The sequence below is a fragment of the Lampetra fluviatilis genome, chromosome 9 (genome assembly GCF_964198595.1).
Source record: "Lampetra fluviatilis chromosome 9, kcLamFluv1.1, whole genome shotgun sequence".
Taxonomy (NCBI): domain Eukaryota; kingdom Metazoa; phylum Chordata; class Hyperoartia; order Petromyzontiformes; family Petromyzontidae; genus Lampetra; species Lampetra fluviatilis.
This window is the reverse complement of record NC_136283.1, coordinates 13869092-13889090: the sequence shown is the minus strand read 5'-3', so window position 1 is coordinate 13889090 and position 19999 is coordinate 13869092. Positions and strand designations below refer to the sequence as shown.

The 19999-nt window shown below is 44.8% G+C and overlaps 1 protein-coding gene across 4 annotated transcripts in view; it reads right to left on the bottom strand.

The window, feature by feature from the left end:
• LOC144934233 (toll-like receptor 3) overlaps window positions 1–15519 on the bottom strand; it is a 41527-nt gene extending 26008 nt beyond the window's left edge. For 2 of the 4 annotated variants that reach the window (XM_078859857.1, XM_078859855.1), the window contains exons 1-3: window positions 15168–15396; window positions 4068–4251; window positions 2936–3275 (exon numbers count right to left, since the gene is read on the bottom strand). In XM_078859857.1, coding sequence (XP_078715983.1) covers window positions 2936–3275; window positions 4068–4243 — 516 coding nt within the window. In that variant the 5' untranslated portion in view covers window positions 4244–4251; window positions 15168–15396. Of the gene's footprint in view, window positions 1–2935; window positions 3276–4067; window positions 4252–5396; window positions 5408–15167; window positions 15397–15428 lie in introns of those variants that run through there. The other 2 variants (XM_078859856.1, XM_078859858.1) reach the window with 2 other exon arrangements.
• Window positions 15520–19999: the final 4480 nt, after the last annotated feature.

Here is a 19999-nt window from a genome sequence, read left to right as displayed (position 1 = left end):
GGTGAGCATGAGTGGTGAGGGTGAGTGTTGAGCGTGAGTGGTGAGGGTGAGTGGTGATTGTTGAGGGTGTGATTGGTGAGGATGAGTGGTGAGTAGTGAGGGTGAGTGGTGAGGGTGAGTGGTGAGGGTGAGTGGCGGTTGTGAGTGGTGATTAGTGAGGGGTGAGGGTGAGCGTGAGTGGTTAGGGTGAGTGGTGAGGGTGAGCGGTGAGGGTGAGCAGTGAGGGTGAGTGGTGATTGGTGAGGGTGTGATTGGTGAGGATGAGTGGTCAGGGTGAGTGGTGAGGGTGAGTGGTGAGCGGTGAGGGTGAGTGTTGAGGGTGAGAGGTGAGTGGTTAGGGTGAGTAGTGAGGGTGAGTGGTGAGCGTGAGTGGTGAGTGGTGAGGGAGAGTGGTGAGGGAGAGTGGTGAGGGAGAGTGGTGAGGGAGAGTAGTGAGTGGTGAGGGTGAGTGGTGAGGGTGAGTGGTGATTGGTGAGGGAGAGTGGTGAGGGAGAGTGGTGAGGGAGAGTGGTGAGGGTGAGTAGTGAGTGGGGAGGGTGAGTGGCGGTTGTTAGTGGTGATTAGTGAGGGGTGAGTGGTGAGGGTGAGTGTGAGTGGTGAGGTTGAGTGGTGAGCAGTGAGGGTGAGTGGTGATTGGTGAGGATGAGTGGTGAGGGTGAGTAGTGAGGGTGAGTGGTTGTTGTGAGGGTGAGTGGTTGTTGTGAGGGTGAGTGGTTGTTGTGAGGGTGCGTGGTGAGGGTGAGTGGTAAGAGTGAGTGGTGAGGGTGAGTGACGGTTGTGAGAGATGATTAGTGAGTGGTGAGGGTGAGTGGTGAGGGTTAGTGGTGAGGGTGAGTGGCGGTTGTGAGTGGTGATTAGTGAGGGGTGAGTGGTGAGGGTGAGCGTGAGTGTTGAGGGTGAGTGGTGAGGGTGAGCGGTGAGGGTGAGCAGTGAGGGTGAGTGGTGATTGGTGAGGATGTGATTGGTGAGGAGTGAGGGTGAAGTTGAGTGGTGAGGGTGAGTGGTGGTTGTGACGGTGAGTGGTGAGGGTGAGTGGTGAGGGTGAGTGGTGAGGCTGAATGGTGAGGGTGAATGGTGAGAGTGAGTGGTGAGTGGTGAGGGAGAGTGGTGAGTGAGAGTGGTGAGGGTTAGTGGTGAGGGTTAGTGGTGAGAGTGAGTGGTGAGGGTGAGTGGTGAGTGGTGAGGGTGAGTGGTGAGGGTGAGTGGTGAGGGAGATTGGTGAGGGAGGTTGGTGAGTGGTGAGTTGTGAGGGTGAATGGTGAATAGTGAGTGGGAGTGGTGAGTGGTGAGGATGAGTGGTAAGGGTGAGTTGTGAGTGGTGAATGGTGAGGGTGAATGACGAGTACAGTCAATATGCACTGCTGTTATCATACCAGGTACCACCACCACAATATGTACTCCTCTCATCATAGCAGATACCACCACAGCAGTATGCACTGCTGTAATCATAGCAGGTTCCACCACAATATGCACTGCTGTCATCATAACAGGTACCAACACAGCAGTATGCACTGCTGTAGTGATAGCAGGTACGACCTCAGTCGGTATACACTGCTGTAGCGATAGTAGATACTGCTATCGAGTTGGTAGATACCGCTATAGTAAATACTAAAACAGTCAGTATATACCGCTACAGTCAGTCAATACTGCTACAGTCAGTATATACTACTATACAGTCAGTACATACTACCACGGTGAGTAGCTACTAGAGTCAGTAGATACTATTATAGAGTGAGTAGATACTGCTATAGATTTTGTAGTTACTACTATAGTCAGTGGATACAACTATAGAGTCAGCAGATACTATACAGTTAGTCGTTACGAGTATATAGTCGGTAGATACTACTGTAGGCCCAGTAAATACTACTATGGTCAGTAGTTATTACAGTCACTAAATACTACTACACAGTCAGTAGCTACTACTGGCTCAGTAGATACTACGGTACAGTCAGTAGATACTACTACAGAGTCAATAGATACCACTTCCTCTGTTGTATGTAAGGTGTTGTTAGTATATATACCTACGAGGGGTAAAGATATTTTTTGAGGGGGGGGGGGGGGGAGACCGCAATTTTCGGAAACCTTTTGACATCAACTATTTACCCCACACTTTCTACAACTTTTTGGACTTGTGAAAGCCTCTTATATATTTGTTGGTGGAGAAATGTACAAACAGCCAACCGGGCTTTGACAATACCTTAGTATCTGTGTATATATATGTAAAGTTTTTAAGAAATATATTTTTCACCCGGGCAAAGCCGGGTACTTCCGCTAGTGTATAATATGCCACATAAAATATAATTTCTTATACTCTGGAACGGATTATTTCCTTTCCCTTTATTTCTTATGGGAAAGATTCGTTTGGTATACGTCATTTTCGGTATAAGTCCTACCTTCTGGAACGAATTAACGACGTATACCGGGTACCACTGTATTTCTTTGTTAGCCGCGCCAACCCACGCCAACCCAAGAACAGTCATGACATCACAGGAATGACACATTAACTAGGCACACGTGCCATGATGTCACTCTGCTTAGTTCAACTTCCTGGTCGTGTTGGTTCTAAATATTCCCAACCAAAAAAATTAAAACACTATTCGAATTTAATTTAAAATATCCTAACCTAAAGCCTGCTTACATTACACTTTGCAAAAAAGTCTGCTCTATTTGCAGACCGCTTCCTAAACGCCACCCGGCCGGATAAAGTCAGAAGTATTTGTTGATGGATGAAGCGAGCGCTCAGGTGTCCAAGCCCACAACACGGCCTCATTTGCACACCCAAGCGTGGGGGGGACTGGGGCAGTTTCTGGGCCTGTTACACGCTGTCCCTGGAGCTGGTAAAAACGAATTCAAAGTGACGGTGAACACGAGGCGTGAGCTACCACGTCCCTACCAATGACTCGGTCCAGGTTAAGCCTTTTAAAATATCGGTCACCGTCAACGGCGCGAAGATGTTTTCTTCGGCCGACGTCCGTTGAAGGGTGTTGAATGACAGGTCGAGCTCGGCGAGCGAGGAGCAGCTCTCGAAAACCCCGCTGTGCAGCTTGCCCAGCTGGTTGTGCGGAATCGAGAGGACAGCGAGGTTGGGCAGCACGGTGCACGGGTTGTCGTTCGGCGACATCTGCGAGATGGAGTTGTAACCGGCCTCGAGGTAGCGGAGGGCAGGATAGCGAGCGAGCAGGTGCGACTGGAGCGAATGCAGCCTGTTGTGCTCCAGCAGTAGGGAGGTGAGATCAGTCGGGAGGTTGTCTGGGACGTGCGACAGCTGCAGGTGTCTGCAGGAAAGGCGAAAAACAACGGTCATGTAAATGACAAGCGTGCACATGCTAATGTCACTCGGAATTGCTCCATGTTCTGACAGCATAAGTGCAACATCAACAGAAACGAATGCGAGCAGCTGAAAAGCATAATAGTGCAAGGACCTGGTCTAACATCCCACTCCAGTCTAACAGACTGTGAGATGCATAAGTACATGACAGCATGGATGCAGTGATTTCTGAAAAATGTATCATAATGCCTTGTGGTCTACAAGTAGACTCCACTTTATTTTGTATTATCTGATACCATGAGAGCCTGTGGGCTGATGTTAACTATTAGTTACATTTATTTTTATTGAAATTAAATACAGGGGAGTAAACTTGTAAACCGCTTGCAGAAAAAGACAATTTGGCCTAGGTTCTGCCGTGTGTGTCTGCTCTGGTGGACATTATGTGGTTGGGTAGGTAGGCCAAGCACAAAGACAAATATCCCCTGCATAGCCTTGACAGACTCGTGGGGCAAGTGCTGTTAGCGAGCACCTATGAAGGTCAGCACAGCACACCACGAGGGGGTGGGTGGCCAAGCACCAAGCCCGACCGCCTTTGTCTCCCTAGTGGCGATGTTTACACATCGCACCACCTACTCATTTGAAGCTGAGTCGACCTAGGAGAGTCCCAGGAGCAGTTAAGATAATCGTCACTGGTGTTGGCCGTGAGCGGGAATCGAAACCGGGTGGCCGGGTTCGTGGCATGGCGTGCTAACCACTGCGCCACCGCCCCTCATATGCAAGGTACAGAGCAGGGTGGCACCTGCAGTCCGCTGTGTGGTTGAAGACGTAGCAGCTGTGCGGCGTGGTGGCCGGGAGGACATATGATGCCACCTGCACCAGCAGTGAAGGCTGTGCCACCAGCAGCAGCAGCAGCAGCGGTGTCCAGGTAATCTTGAAGGTAGCCCGGCTGTAGGCTGGTCTCTCTGCAACAACCATCCTCCCTGCTGCAGTATGTAATGTGGAAACACAACACTCGTACAAACACAGTCGTGATCACAGTCAAGTGGCTCATATTACATTGTAATATGGCCACAGTCTTTTATTTTTATCACCCCTCATATTGTAAATGTGTGAAACAAAGTCAAAGGGTCCCCTGGTCAGCTGCATGTACTATGTATGTTGTTAGTCAGTACCTATTAAGCCCACCATGCACAAGAGGAAGCGATATGGCCAATGGCAGGCACAGCTAGTAGCTTTAATATCCCGTGTCTTGATGTTCACGACCACACCACTCCACCAGATACACTAATAATTTTAGATCAAGTCATCCCATAAGGATCATCATCAGTTTCCACTGCTGATGGCGATGTGTTAAATGATCAGAGCCAACTGGTCACAAGACAGCCCTAATGTGTACACGTTTTCCTGGAGAAAGGGACCAGTCATCTCGATTAAAATTATTTCACAATCCCTCTCCTGTGCAGCTACTTCCTCTGTAATATCAACCACTTCCTCAAACACAGTTACTTCTGCATGGTAAATAGGGAAATAAGCCACATATGGTTTCCCTCGTTATGTAAATCACTGTATCCTCGATGGATATGCTGTAATTAAGATCATTTAGCAACACCATGTAGCCCCGCAAGTAGAGAGACCTAGCCCTGCTTAGCGTTGGGAGATCTCACAAGATATATGTATTTGAACTTATTTCGCACCATTCGTAGTCCACCGTGAAAATTGGATAGGCCACATTCTAGGTGATTTTATAACAGGCATATACAATGTGCCATGTACTATCTTGACAAACGCCTACATTTGTAGGAATTAAAACAAAACCACAATACTATATTACTTGCGTCACCTGTTTAACCGGCAATGCATTACAATAATAGCTTAATGTATGTGGCCAGTATATGAAATATTAATACGCTCCAAAATATTCAGCGGTTGGTCTATAATAATTCACAGCCCCTTGTTTAGCCACTGCTGGAAGAGGACCTCTGCTGACACCGTGTAAATTATGGTGGTTTTCTGACCATACTTCACCTCACATGGTCAGTGCGGGTTGTTGGTCAGTAGGATCGGTTCACCCGCTGCTGATGTTAGCCATGGCAGAGAATCGAACTCAGGTTCACAGCGAAGTACTCACCAATCTGCCACCGCTCCCAAATTGGTCTCCACAGAACAATACTCTACAGATCAAACAGTTTCAAGTCCCATGACCCACACCTCGAGAACGTGGCTTCACGTGGTACCACATGGATAGACATGTTTAATGAGTGGACATTCCAGGAGCATGACCTTTGCTTCAGGTTTCAGGGCCGACGTCATCATTTAACAGCAATATTGTGTGACAATAACACGGTAAAGTTAATTACTTATCCAGAATAGCCTCACCGAGTCTCGTGAAACATTGTCACAAGGATCATGCTACATTGGCACGTTTGGCAAATTATACTTGTTATTTTTTTCTCTCCCAATAGTATCTCCTCATACAAATGTAACATTGATAAAGTTGGTGCAAACATTAATTAATTATACATTCTAAGGCCAAACAAAGAAGATACATGCAGTGTATGCTAACAGCATTACATACTGTATTGCACGTGAAAGACACACATGGCCCTGTTGGGACGCACAGACTGTCGGGGACAATTGACATTGGCGAGCACCTATTAAGGTCGGCATGGGGCACGACTTGACGTGGTGTGGGGCCAGAATCGGGCCCTTGTCTCTTGCCAGTGCTGGCATTCACACGCCACGTCAAGGGCCACCAATTCGTGCGACCCATAGCCTGGGATCGAACTCGAGTGGCCAGGGTTTGTGGCACAATACGCTCATCACTATTGCTATAGACCAATGCTGTGCACTGTGCACATGTACACCAAGGCAACAGAGTACACATGTACACTAAGGCAGCTGAGTACACATGTACACTAAGGCAACAGAGTACACGTGTACACTAAGGTGACAGAGACGTGTACTCTAAGGCCACAGAGTACACATGTACACTAAGGCAACAGTGTACACATGTACACTAAGGCCACAGAGTATACGTACTCTAAGGCCACAGAGTACACATGTACACTAAGGCAGCAGAGTACACATGTACACTAAGGTGACAGAGTACACATGTACACTAAGGCAACAGTGTACGCATGTACACTAAGGCCACAGAGTACACATGTACACTAAGGTGACAGAGTACACATGTACACTAAGTCCACAGTGTACACATGTACACTAAGGTGACAGGTACACATGTACACTAAGGCTACAGAGTACACATGTACACTAAGGCCACAGAGTACGCATGTACACTAAGGCCACAGTGTACACATGTACACTCAGGCCACAGAGTACACATGTACACTAAGGCCGCAGAGTACACATGTACACTAAGGCAGCAGTGTACACATGTACACTAAGGCCACAGAGTACACATGTACACTAAGGTGACAGAGTACACATGTACACTAAGGCCACAGAGTACACATGTACATTAAGGTGACAGAGTACACATGTACACTAAGGCCACAGAGTACACATGTACATTAAGGCCACAGAGTACACATGTACACTAAAACAGAGTACACATGTACACTAAGGCCACAGAGTATACGTACTCTAAGGCAGCAGTGTACACGTGTACACTAAGGCAACAGAGTACACATGCACACTAAGGCAACAGAGTACACATGCACACTAAGGCAACAGAGTACACATGTACACTAAGGCAACAGAGTACGCATGTACACTAAGGCCACAGTGTACACATGTACACTAAGGCCACAGAGTACACATGTACACTAAGGCAACAGAGTACACATGTACACTAAGGCCACAGAGTACACATGTACACTAAGGCAACAGAGTACACATGTACACTAAGGCCATAGAGTACACATGTACACTAAGGTGACAGAGTACACATGTACACTAAGGCCACAGAATACACATGTACACTAAGGCAGAGTACACATGTTCACTAAGGCAGCAGTGTACACATGTACACTAAGGCAACAGAGTACACATGTACACTAAGGTGACAGAGTACACATGTACATTCAGGCCACAGAGTACACATGTACACTAAGGCTACAGAGTACACATGTACACTAAGGTGACAGTGTACACGTGTACACCAAGGCAACAGAGTACACATGTACACTAAGGTGACAGTGTACACGTGTACACTAAGGCCACAGAGTACACATGTACACTAAGGCAGCAGAGTACACATGTACACTAAGGTGACAGAGTACACATACACCGCTAAGGTGACAGAGTACACATGTACACGTGTACACTAAGGTGACAGTGTACACATGTACACTAAGGCCACAGAGTACACATGTACACTAAGGCAGCAGAGTACACATGTACACTAAGGTGACAGAATACACATGTACATTAAGGTGACAGAATACACATGTACACTAAGGTGACAGAGTACGTACTCTAAGGCCACAGAGTACACATGTACACTAAGGCAACAGTGTACGCATATACACTAAGGCCACAGAGTACACATGTACACTAAGGCAACAGTGTACACATGTACACTAAGGCCACAGAGTATACATGTACACTAAGGTGACAGAGTACACATGTACACTAAGGCAGCAATGTACACATGTACACTAAGGCCACAGAGTACACATGTACATCAAGGTGACAGAGTACACATATACACTAAGGTGACAGTGTACACATGTACACTAAGGTGACAGAGTACACATATACACTAATGCCACAGAGTATACATGTACACTAAGGTGACAGAGTACACATGTACACTAAGGTGACAGAGTACACATGTACACTAAGGTGACAGAGTACACATGTACACTAAGGTGACAGAGTACACATGTACACTAAGGTGACAGAGTACACATGTACACTCAGGCCACAGAGTACACATGTACACTAAGGCAGCAGAGTACACATGTACACTAAGGTGACAGTGTACACGTGTACACCAAGGCAACAGAGTACACATGTACACTAAGGTGACAGAGTACACATGTTCACTAAGGCAGCAGTGTACACATGTACACTAAGGCAACAGAGTACACATGTACACTAAGGTGACAGAGTACACATGTACATTCAGGCCACAGAGTACACATGTACTCTAAGGCCACAGAGTATACGTACTCTAAGGCAGCAGTGTACACGTGTACACTAAGGCAACAGAGTACACATGCACACTAAGGCAACAGAGTACACATGTACACTAAGGCAACAGAGTACGCATGTACACTAAGGCCACAGTGTACACATGTACACTAAGGCCACAGAGTACACATGTACACTAAGGCAACAGAGTACACATGTACACTAAGGCCATAGAGTACACATGTACACTAAGGTGACAGAGTACACATGTACACTAAGGCCACAGAATACACATGTACACTAAGGCAGAGTACACATGTTCACTAAGGCAGCAGTGTACACATGTACACTAAGGCAACAGAGTACACATGCACACTAAGGTGACAGAGTACACATGTACATTCAGGCCACAGAGTACACATGTACACTAAGGCTACAGAGTACACATGTACACTAAGGTGACAGTGTACACGTGTACACCAAGGCAACAGAGTACACATGTACACTAAGGTGACAGTGTACACGTGTACACTAAGGCCACAGAGTACACATGTACACTAAGGCAGCAGAGTACACATGTACACTAAGGTGACAGAGTACACATACACCGCTAAGGTGACAGAGTACACATGTACACGTGTACACTAAGGTGACAGTGTACACATGTACACTAAGGCGACAGAGTACACATGTACACTAAGGCAGCAGAGTACACATGTACACTAAGGTGACAGAATACACATGTACACTAAGGTGACAGAATACACATGTACACTAAGGTGACAGAGTACGTACTCTAAGGCCACAGAGTACACATGTACACTAAGGCAACAGTGTACGCATATACACTAAGGCCACAGAGTACACATGTACACTAAGGCAACAGTGTACACATGTACACTAAGGCCACAGAGTATACATGTACACTAAGGTGACAGAGTACACATGTACACTAAGGCAGCAATGTACACATGTACACTAAGGCCACAGAGTACACATGTACATCAAGGTGACAGAGTACACATATACACTAAGGTGACAGAGTACACATGTACACTAAGGCCACAGTGTACACATGTACACTAAGGTGACAGAGTACACATATACACTAATGCCACAGAGTATACATGTACACTAAGGTGACAGAGTACACATGTACACTAAGGTGACAGAGTACACATGTACACTAAGGTGACAGAGTACACATGTACACTAAGGTGACAGTGTACACATGTACACTAAGGTGACAGAGTACACATGTACACTAAGGTGACAGAGTACACATGTACACTAAGGTGACAGAGTACACATGTACACTAAGGTGACAGAGTACACATGTACACTAAGGTGACAGAGTACACATGTACACTAAGGTGACAGCGTACACATGTACACTAAGGTGACAGAGTACACATGTACACTAAGGCCACAGTGTACACATGTACACTAAGGTGACAGAGTACACATGTACACTAAGGTGACAGAGTACACATGTACACTAAGGTGACAGAGTACACATGTACACTAAGGTGACAGAGTACACATGTACACTAAGGTGACAGAGTACACATGTACACTAAGGTGACAGTGTACACATGTACACTAAGGTGACAGAGTACACATGTACACTAAGGTGACAGAGTACACATGTACACTAAGGTGACAGTGTACACATGTACACTAAGGCAACAGTGTACACATGTACACTAAGGCCACAGTGTACACATGTACACTAAGGTGACAGAGTACACATGTACACTAAGGTGACAGAGTACACATGTACACTAAGGTGACAGTGTACACATGTACACTAAGGCGACAGAGTACACATGTACACTAAGGCCACAGAATACACATGTACACTAAGGCCACAGAGTACACATGTACACTAAGACAGAGTACACATGTACACTAAGGCAGCAGTGTACACATGTACACTAAAGCAACAGAGTACACATGTACACTAAGGTGACAGAGTACACATGTACACTCAGGCCAGAGTACACATGTACACTAAGGTGACAGTGTACACGTGTACACCAAGGCAACAGAGTACACATGTACACTAAGGTGACAGTGTACACGTGTACACTAAGGCCACAGAGTACACATGTACACTAAGGCAACAGTGTACGCATATACACTAAGGCCACAGAGTACACATGTACACTAAGGCAACAGTGTACACATGTACACTAAGGGCACAGAGTATACATGTACACTAAGGTGACAGAGTACACATGTACACTAAGGCAGCAATGTACACATGTACACTAAGGCCACAGAGTACACATGTACATCAAGGTGACAGAGTACACATATACACTAAGGTGACAGAGTACACATGTACACTAAGGCCACAGTGTACACATGTACACTAAGGTGACAGAGTACACATATACACTAATGCCACAGAGTATACATGTACACTAAGGTGACAGAGTACACATGTACACTAAGGTGACAGAGTACACATGTACACTAGGGTGACAGAGTACACATGTACACTAAGGTGACAGAGTACACATGTACACTAGGGTGACAGAGTACACATGTACACTAAGGTGACAGAGTACACATATACACTAAGGCCACAGAGTACACATGTACACTAAGGCAACAGTGTACACATGTACACTAAGGCCACAGAGTATACATGTACACTAAGGTGACAGAGTACACATGTACACTAAGGCAGCAATGTACACATGTACACTAAGGCCACAGAGTACACATGTACATCAAGGTGACAGAGTACACATATACACTAAGGTGACAGAGTACACATGTACACTAAGGCCACAGTGTACACATGTACACTAAGGTGACAGAGTACACATATACACTAATGCCACAGAGTATACATGTACACTAAGGTGACAGAGTACACATGTACACTAAGGTGACAGAGTACACATGTACACTAAGGTGACAGAGTACACATGTACACTAAGGTGACAGTGTACACATGTACACTAAGGTGACAGAGTACACATGTACACTAAGGTGACAGAGTACACATGTACACTAAGGTGACAGAGTACACATGTACACTAAGGTGACAGAGTACACATGTACACTAAGGTGACAGAGTACACATGTACACTAAGGTGACAGCGTACACATGTACACTAAGGTGACAGAGTACACATGTACACTAAGGCCACAGTGTACACATGTACACTAAGGTGACAGAGTACACATGTACACTAAGGTGACAGAGTACACATGTACACTAAGGTGACAGAGTACACATGTACACTAAGGTGACAGAGTACACATGTACACTAAGGTGACAGAGTACACATGTACACTAAGGTGACAGTGTACACATGTACACTAAGGTGACAGAGTACACATGTACACTAAGGTGACAGAGTACACATGTACACTAAGGTGACAGTGTACACATGTACACTAAGGCAACAGTGTACACATGTACACTAAGGCCACAGTGTACACATGTACACTAAGGTGACAGAGTACACATGTACACTAAGGTGACAGAGTACACATGTACACTAAGGTGACAGTGTACACATGTACACTAAGGCGACAGAGTACACATGTACACTAAGGCCACAGAATACACATGTACACTAAGGCCACAGAGTACACATGTACACTAAGACAGAGTACACATGTACACTAAGGCAGCAGTGTACACATGTACACTAAAGCAACAGAGTACACATGTACACTAAGGTGACAGAGTACACATGTACACTCAGGCCAGAGTACACATGTACACTAAGGTGACAGTGTACACGTGTACACCAAGGCAACAGAGTACACATGTACACTAAGGTGACAGTGTACACGTGTACACTAAGGCCACAGAGTACACATGTACACTAAGGCAACAGTGTACGCATATACACTAAGGCCACAGAGTACACATGTACACTAAGGCAACAGTGTACACATGTACACTAAGGGCACAGAGTATACATGTACACTAAGGTGACAGAGTACACATGTACACTAAGGCAGCAATGTACACATGTACACTAAGGCCACAGAGTACACATGTACATCAAGGTGACAGAGTACACATATACACTAAGGTGACAGAGTACACATGTACACTAAGGCCACAGTGTACACATGTACACTAAGGTGACAGAGTACACATATACACTAATGCCACAGAGTATACATGTACACTAAGGTGACAGAGTACACATGTACACTAAGGTGACAGAGTACACATGTACACTAGGGTGACAGAGTACACATGTACACTAAGGTGACAGAGTACACATGTACACTAGGGTGACAGAGTACACATGTACACTAAGGTGACAGAGTACACATGTACACTAAGGTGACAGTGTACACATGTACACTAAGGTGACAGAGTACACATGTACACTAAGGTGACAGAGTACACATGTACACTAAGGTGACAGAGTACACATGTACACTAAGGTGACAGAGTACACATGTACACTAAGGTGACAGAGTACACATGTACACTAAGGCCACAGTGTACACATGTACACTAAGGTGACAGAATAAACATGTACACTAAGGTGACAGAGTACACATGTACACTAAGGTGACAGTGTACACATGTACACTAAGGCGACAGAGTACACATGTACACTAAGGCCACAGAATACACATGTACACTAAGGCCACAGAGTACACATGTACACTAAGACAGAGTACACATGTACACTAAGGCAGCAGTGTACACATGTACACTAAAGCAACAGAGTACACATGTACACTAAGGTGACAGAGTACACATGTACACTCAGGCCAGAGTACACATGTACACTAAGGTGACAGTGTACACGTGTACACCAAGGCAACAGAGTACACATGTACACTAAGGTGACAGTGTACACATGTACACTAAGGTGACAGTGTACACATGTACACTAAGGCAGCAGAGTACACATGTACACTAAGGCCACAGAGTACACATGTACACTAAGGTGACAGTGTACACATGTACACTAAGGCAGCAGAGTACACATGTACACTAAGGTGACAGAGTACACATGCACCGCTAAGGTGACATAGTACACATGTACACATGTACACTAAGGTGACAGAATACACATGTACACTAAGGTGACAGAGTACGTACTCTAAGGCAGCAGTGTATACATGTACACTAAGGCCACAGAGTACACATGTACACTAAGGTGACAGAGTACACGTGTACACTAAGGCCACAGAGTACACATGTACACTAAGGCAACAGTGTACGCATATACACTAAGGCCACAGAGTACACATGTACACTAAGGTGACAGAGTACACATGTACACTAAGGTGACAGTGTACACATGTACACTAAGGCGACAGAGTACACATGTACACTAAGGCCACAGAATACACATGTACACTAAGGCCACAGAGTACACATGTACACTAAGACAGAGTACACATGTACACTAAGGCAGCAGTGTACACATGTACACTAAAGCAACAGAGTACACATGTACACTAAGGTGACAGAGTACACATGTACACTCAGGCCAGAGTACACATGTACACTAAGGTGACAGTGTACACGTGTACACCAAGGCAACAGAGTACACATGTACACTAAGGTGACAGTGTACACGTGTACACTAAGGCCACAGAGTACACATGTACACTAAGGCAACAGTGTACGCATATACACTAAGGCCACAGAGTACACATGTACACTAAGGCAACAGTGTACACATGTACACTAAGGGCACAGAGTATACATGTACACTAAGGTGACAGAGTACACATGTACACTAAGGCAGCAATGTACACATGTACACTAAGGCCACAGAGTACACATGTACATCAAGGTGACAGAGTACACATATACACTAAGGTGACAGAGTACACATGTACACTAAGGCCACAGTGTACACATGTACACTAAGGTGACAGAGTACACATATACACTAATGCCACAGAGTATACATGTACACTAAGGTGACAGAGTACACATGTACACTAAGGTGACAGAGTACACATGTACACTAGGGTGACAGAGTACACATGTACACTAAGGTGACAGAGTACACATGTACACTAGGGTGACAGAGTACACATGTACACTAAGGTGACAGAGTACACATGTACACTAAGGTGACAGTGTACACATGTACACTAAGGTGACAGAGTACACATGTACACTAAGGTGACAGAGTACACATGTACACTAAGGTGACAGAGTACACATGTACACTAAGGTGACAGAGTACACATGTACACTAAGGTGACAGAGTACACATGTACACTAAGGCCACAGTGTACACATGTACACTAAGGTGACAGAATAAACATGTACACTAAGGTGACAGAGTACACATGCACCGCTAAGGTGACATAGTACACATGTACACTAAGGTGACAGTGTACACATGTACACTAAGGCCACAGAGTACACATGTACACTAAGGTGACAGAATACACATGTACACTAAGGTGACAGAGTACGTACTCTAAGGCAGCAGTGTACACATGTACACTAAGGCCACAGAGTACACATGTACACTAAGGTGACAGAGTACACATCATGCATCTAAATAACTTAACAATGCAACTTATTAACGCGACGGGAGTTTTCATCCAGCGCACAGCTGACGGCGCCTGGGCCTACTCACCGCGCACTGTTAACCAGTTACCGACACTTTACTACAATTATTTACACACAAGAGATGATGATGTTAAGCAGTGTAACACACACACGTGTGTATTACACAGACACACACATATATATAGACTTTAGTGTGTGTGCTACGAAGCGTATCGAGTGTATACAGTCCGCTAGAGTCGATAACCCGAGCGCTCTCACCCGCCGCTGTTTCCAAGTTTGCGCAGTGATAGCCACGGGGCAATGTGCGAGTTACGGTGACAACAACAACCTGTGCCAGGCTAGGTGCACCAGGAGGTCACGGGGCAGACCCTGCATGTGCCACGTGTCGAGTGACTTGAGATGAGTGGCTGATGCACCACCTGTGCCAGGCTAGGTGCACCAGGTCACGGGGCAGACCCTGCAGGTGCCACGTGTCGAGTGACTGAGATGAGTGGCTGATGCACCACCTGTGCCCCCTACTGTGCGAACTTGCTGTGCTTTAGCCACCCGGCGCTCCGCTCGTTGTTGTGAGCTTCGCTCCTCCGCCCTCTGTTGTTGTTGGAGGGCGACTGCCAATACGCGCACACGCACACAAAGATCTTCCACGTACATGTAGCCTGTAACAGGCTGTAGGGGCAAGTGATGTGAGCGAGTGGCACCTATGAAGAAGGCCGGCACGGCACACGAGGGGGTGGGTAGGTGGCCGGTACCCCTCCCGACCGCCTTTGTCTCCCCCAGTGAGCGATGTCTACACTAACACACCTCTACCAGGTACTCACTCACAAGTCACCGGTGTTGGTGGCCGTGAGAGGGAATGGAACTTGGGTCACCCCAGCACTGCACTCGGGCAGGGGCTGCAGTCCCGATTGTGATTGATCAAGTATTGGATCACTCGATAGATTACACTGGTTAGCAGTTTTAGACTAATTTCAGGGTGCTGATTCCAAATCTGATCTCAGCTTTGCTCTATCACATCTCATTTTTATGCTATCGGCATACCCCATTTTCATTGATTTTACCCGAAATTAACTCTGTCACTTATGATTGCAAGTTGTTGCGAGTCAGTGACTGCTTTAGTGTTAAATATTGTGCTGTATTTTTAGGATTGTGTGTTTATAATATCATTTTATGTAGATATCCACATTTATTTAATATTTTTCTTCTGCAGGGCGTGATCTAACAATGGCTACAACATCCGAAAGAAGGAAATTCAGTAATGACCCAGATATATTTTGCTACATCTGTGGCAGCTTCACTTTGCAGGATCAAAGGCGCAACATCAATACCTTTGTCAAGAAGGTTTATCTTGCCTACTTTAAAGTACGACTTGGAGACCAAGACAAAAATTGGGCTCCTCACAAAGTGTGTAAAACCTGTGTTGAAACTTTGCGATCATGGTCTAAAAGAAAGAATGCTAAGCTGAAGTTTGGTGTGCCAATTGTTTGTTTGGATAACTGCTACTTCTGCCTTGTCAATGTAAAAGGTTTCAATAAGAAAAACAAACAACACTTACAATACCCAGATATCCCATCTGCCAGACGACCAGTTGAGCACTGTGAGGAAATACCTGTGCCTGTATTTACTGAGCTACCAGAGATTGATGTTGAATCCCTCAGTCTACCTGCTTCTACAGATGATGATGATGATGCTCAGATGGAATATACGCCATCTGATGCAGATTGTCATCAAATTTCTCTGTTTAGTCAGCCTGAATTGAATGATCTTGTAAGAGATTTGTATTTGCCAAAGCAGTCTGCTGAATTGTTGGCCTCCAGGCTGCAAGAGAAAGGACTACTCAGACCTGGCACTAGTGTCTCCTTTTATCGTAACAGAGAAGCAGCACTGCGAAAGTACTTCCATTCAGATGGTCAACTTGTTTATTGTAATGATGTTGAAGGGCTTCTTCTCAATATGGGACTGCCAGCATATGATTCAAGTGAATGGAGACTTTTTATTGACAGTAGTAAAAGGAGTTTGAAATGTGTATTACTTCACAACAGAAATATATATGGTTCAATCCCAATAGGACACTGTAAAAATGAATGAAGAGTATGCCAACATCAAGATTGTTCTGGATAGATTGGAATACCATGTTCATGGATGGCTAATTTGTGTTGATTTGAAAATGGTTAATTTTCTTCTGGGTCAGCAAGGAGGTCACACCAAATACCCTTGTTTTCTGTGCTACTGGGACAGTAGGGCTACATTAGAACACTGGGTTAAAAAGAACTGGCCACCAAGAATCAGTTTGACGCCTGGTGACAAGAACATCAAGAATGAGCCTCTGGTTAATAGGACTACAATTGTATTTCCCCCACTGCACATATAATGAAGCAATTCGTCAAAGCTCTTGATCACACTGGAGACTGCTTCAGCTATATATGTTCAACCTTTTCAAGTCTCAGTGCCGAGAAGAAAAAGGCAGGAATATTTGATGGCCCTCAAATAAGAACACTCATCAGGGATCCACACTTTGTTACAACAATGACTGCGGCAGAGGCTAGAGCTTGGAATGCATTCTCTGATGTGGTGCGGAATTTCCTTGGGAACAGGAAAGCGGACAACTATCGAGAGATTGTGGAGGAGCTGTTCTTGAGTTTCCAAGCACTTGGATGTAGAAAGAGCATCAAGGTTCACTACTTACATAGTCACGTGGCCCAGTTTCCAGAGAACATGGGTCACGTGAGCGAAGAGCAAGGTGAACGCTTTCATCAAGACATTCAAGTTATGGAAGAACGTTACCAAGGCCGATGGGACTCAAACATGATGGCAGATTACTGCTGATCCTTGATGAGAGACATTCCACAAGCTGTACATCGGAGATCGTCAAATAAGAGGTCGTTTATGCAGATGTAACATCACTATTGTGAATGACCTTTTTGTACATATTTTTCTTATCTTCACAATTCAATTCTTACATGGTAATATGCATTCACTCACATTGATATGCAGTCACTCTCACAACTTTGTGCTACGGCTCATTAAATGTTTGTTTCATTATTATTGTATATTGTATCTTATTTAATTCTTGTATGGATGTCTGTTTAGCTATTCGTATATGAACATAAATTTGCTGTTTTTATTGAAAATGCAATATTTGATATCTCAAAAACCTGATGTGATAGACAAAAACTGATGCAAGATTTGGAATCAGCACCACAAAATTAACGTGGGAATACCTTATGCCAGAAAAAGTGTGTTGACCAGTGTTATCGGTTCGATTACTCGACTCATCGAATGACACGAAATTCATGTCTTCGGCTAATACATTTTCCTCCCCAGACATTAATGGTCATCCCCCTGGCCCTTGTAAATCTCAACGTTATCCAACAAAGCCCCATCACAAGGGTGAAACACAAACAAATAACAAAAATGTGCCCGTATTGAAACGGTTATACGCCGTATGGACCTGAAAACTCATTTCCCTTTACAAGAATACTGAGTAAACCGCATGGGTTGACGGATATGCATGCGAATGTTGGCATGCAATTCTTGGAACCTTTGGACCAACATGGGTCGAACGTTCCATGTTTACTGGGTCTCTCTGCTCAGTGGAAAATAGAGGCATATGGCAAGCAAAATCTCTAAAATACCAAACTAAACCGCACATAGTTCGTGCAAAGTGCAGTACAGTGCTGTGCACACAAACTTGATCGAGGCAAATGAGATTCGCTAATGTGCTGTAGGGCCGCCACGGTGGTGAGATGTCAACTACCTCGCCTGGTATACAGGAGGTCTTTGGTTCGATCCAGATCCTGACGCCTCCTGTATATTTGGAGTTTGTGGTGTCTCTCTCCTCGTGTTACTCCGGGTCATCCGGGTTTACCCTCCGCATTTATAAACAACATCACGCGTTCAGAGTATTTGGCTGATATAAATTTCCACATTCCAGGCCAACTTCGTTCACCTATCATTTGTAGCCAGGTGGCTTCTGAAAAAGAGCCGTATAGCGCAGTGGGAATTACCGAATAAAATACAAAATATAGTTTCGTTTATTATTACAGCTGAGTAAATAAGGTCACTCAGAGCAGTGGAATGGTGTTGTTCCCTGCCATCATCATCATCAGCCACGATTAATCCACTGCTGGATGAAGGCATCCTCACGCCGTCAGCATGTTTATGCCACAATTTCCACCAATGACTCTGGGTCAGACAATTAGTGAGCTGAACGCTACACGATGCATCATTGTACAATATCATCAGGATCTCCACCAGCTGTCACCATATTTCAGTCTTGAAATGCAGCAATCCATCTCAATGTCATATAAGGTAACATAAATCCTAGTGAAAGAAAAACAGTTTTTAGGTACATTATGTGTCTGGCCAACTACAAAAGTAAGGGTGCCATTAAAAAAGTCATAGTTGGATAGAATATGAATTAAATATCAATGGATAGTAAACATTAAAAATGCAACTTAATATTCACAAATGTTACGTGCTAAAATGTTTTTGAATATCTGTAATTGTACACAGTGGTCCAAATGTCTTGTGACCCCCCCCCCCCCCCATTTAATCCTCTAAAACTTTAAATACATTTCAAAGTAAAGTTTATTTCAAACGGAAATGAACATACAAAGGGAGGAAAATAAATGTTCTGGATGAGTTAGTTGGGAGTCACGAGATATCGGGACCACCCTGTACAGGCACACCCCGTTTAGCGCTACCCCGTACAGCGCTGATTCGTCATCGAGCTGATTGATCTCGGGCACATTTTTATTTAAAACAAACCAGATATATAAACAGTACAACCAAAAACCGTCTACAACTAGAGCAGCGGTCGGCAATCAAAATAACAAGAATAGCAGTGTTATTCACCTTCGGTAAAAAAAATACAACTAGTCATTTCAAGAGCCGCAATGGCAAGTGAATGAATACAAGACGACGGTAACTTTATAGACAACTTCCAAAGCGCGATTTTTGTAATCACAATTTTTAAGAACAGCACACGCAACAAATGATTTGTAACGCCGCAATTTTAAATAATTGCTGGGCCTTTTAGACGTTCGCCGTTTACATCGAAAATAATTTTTAGGAGGGGGTTTTGTTTTTAC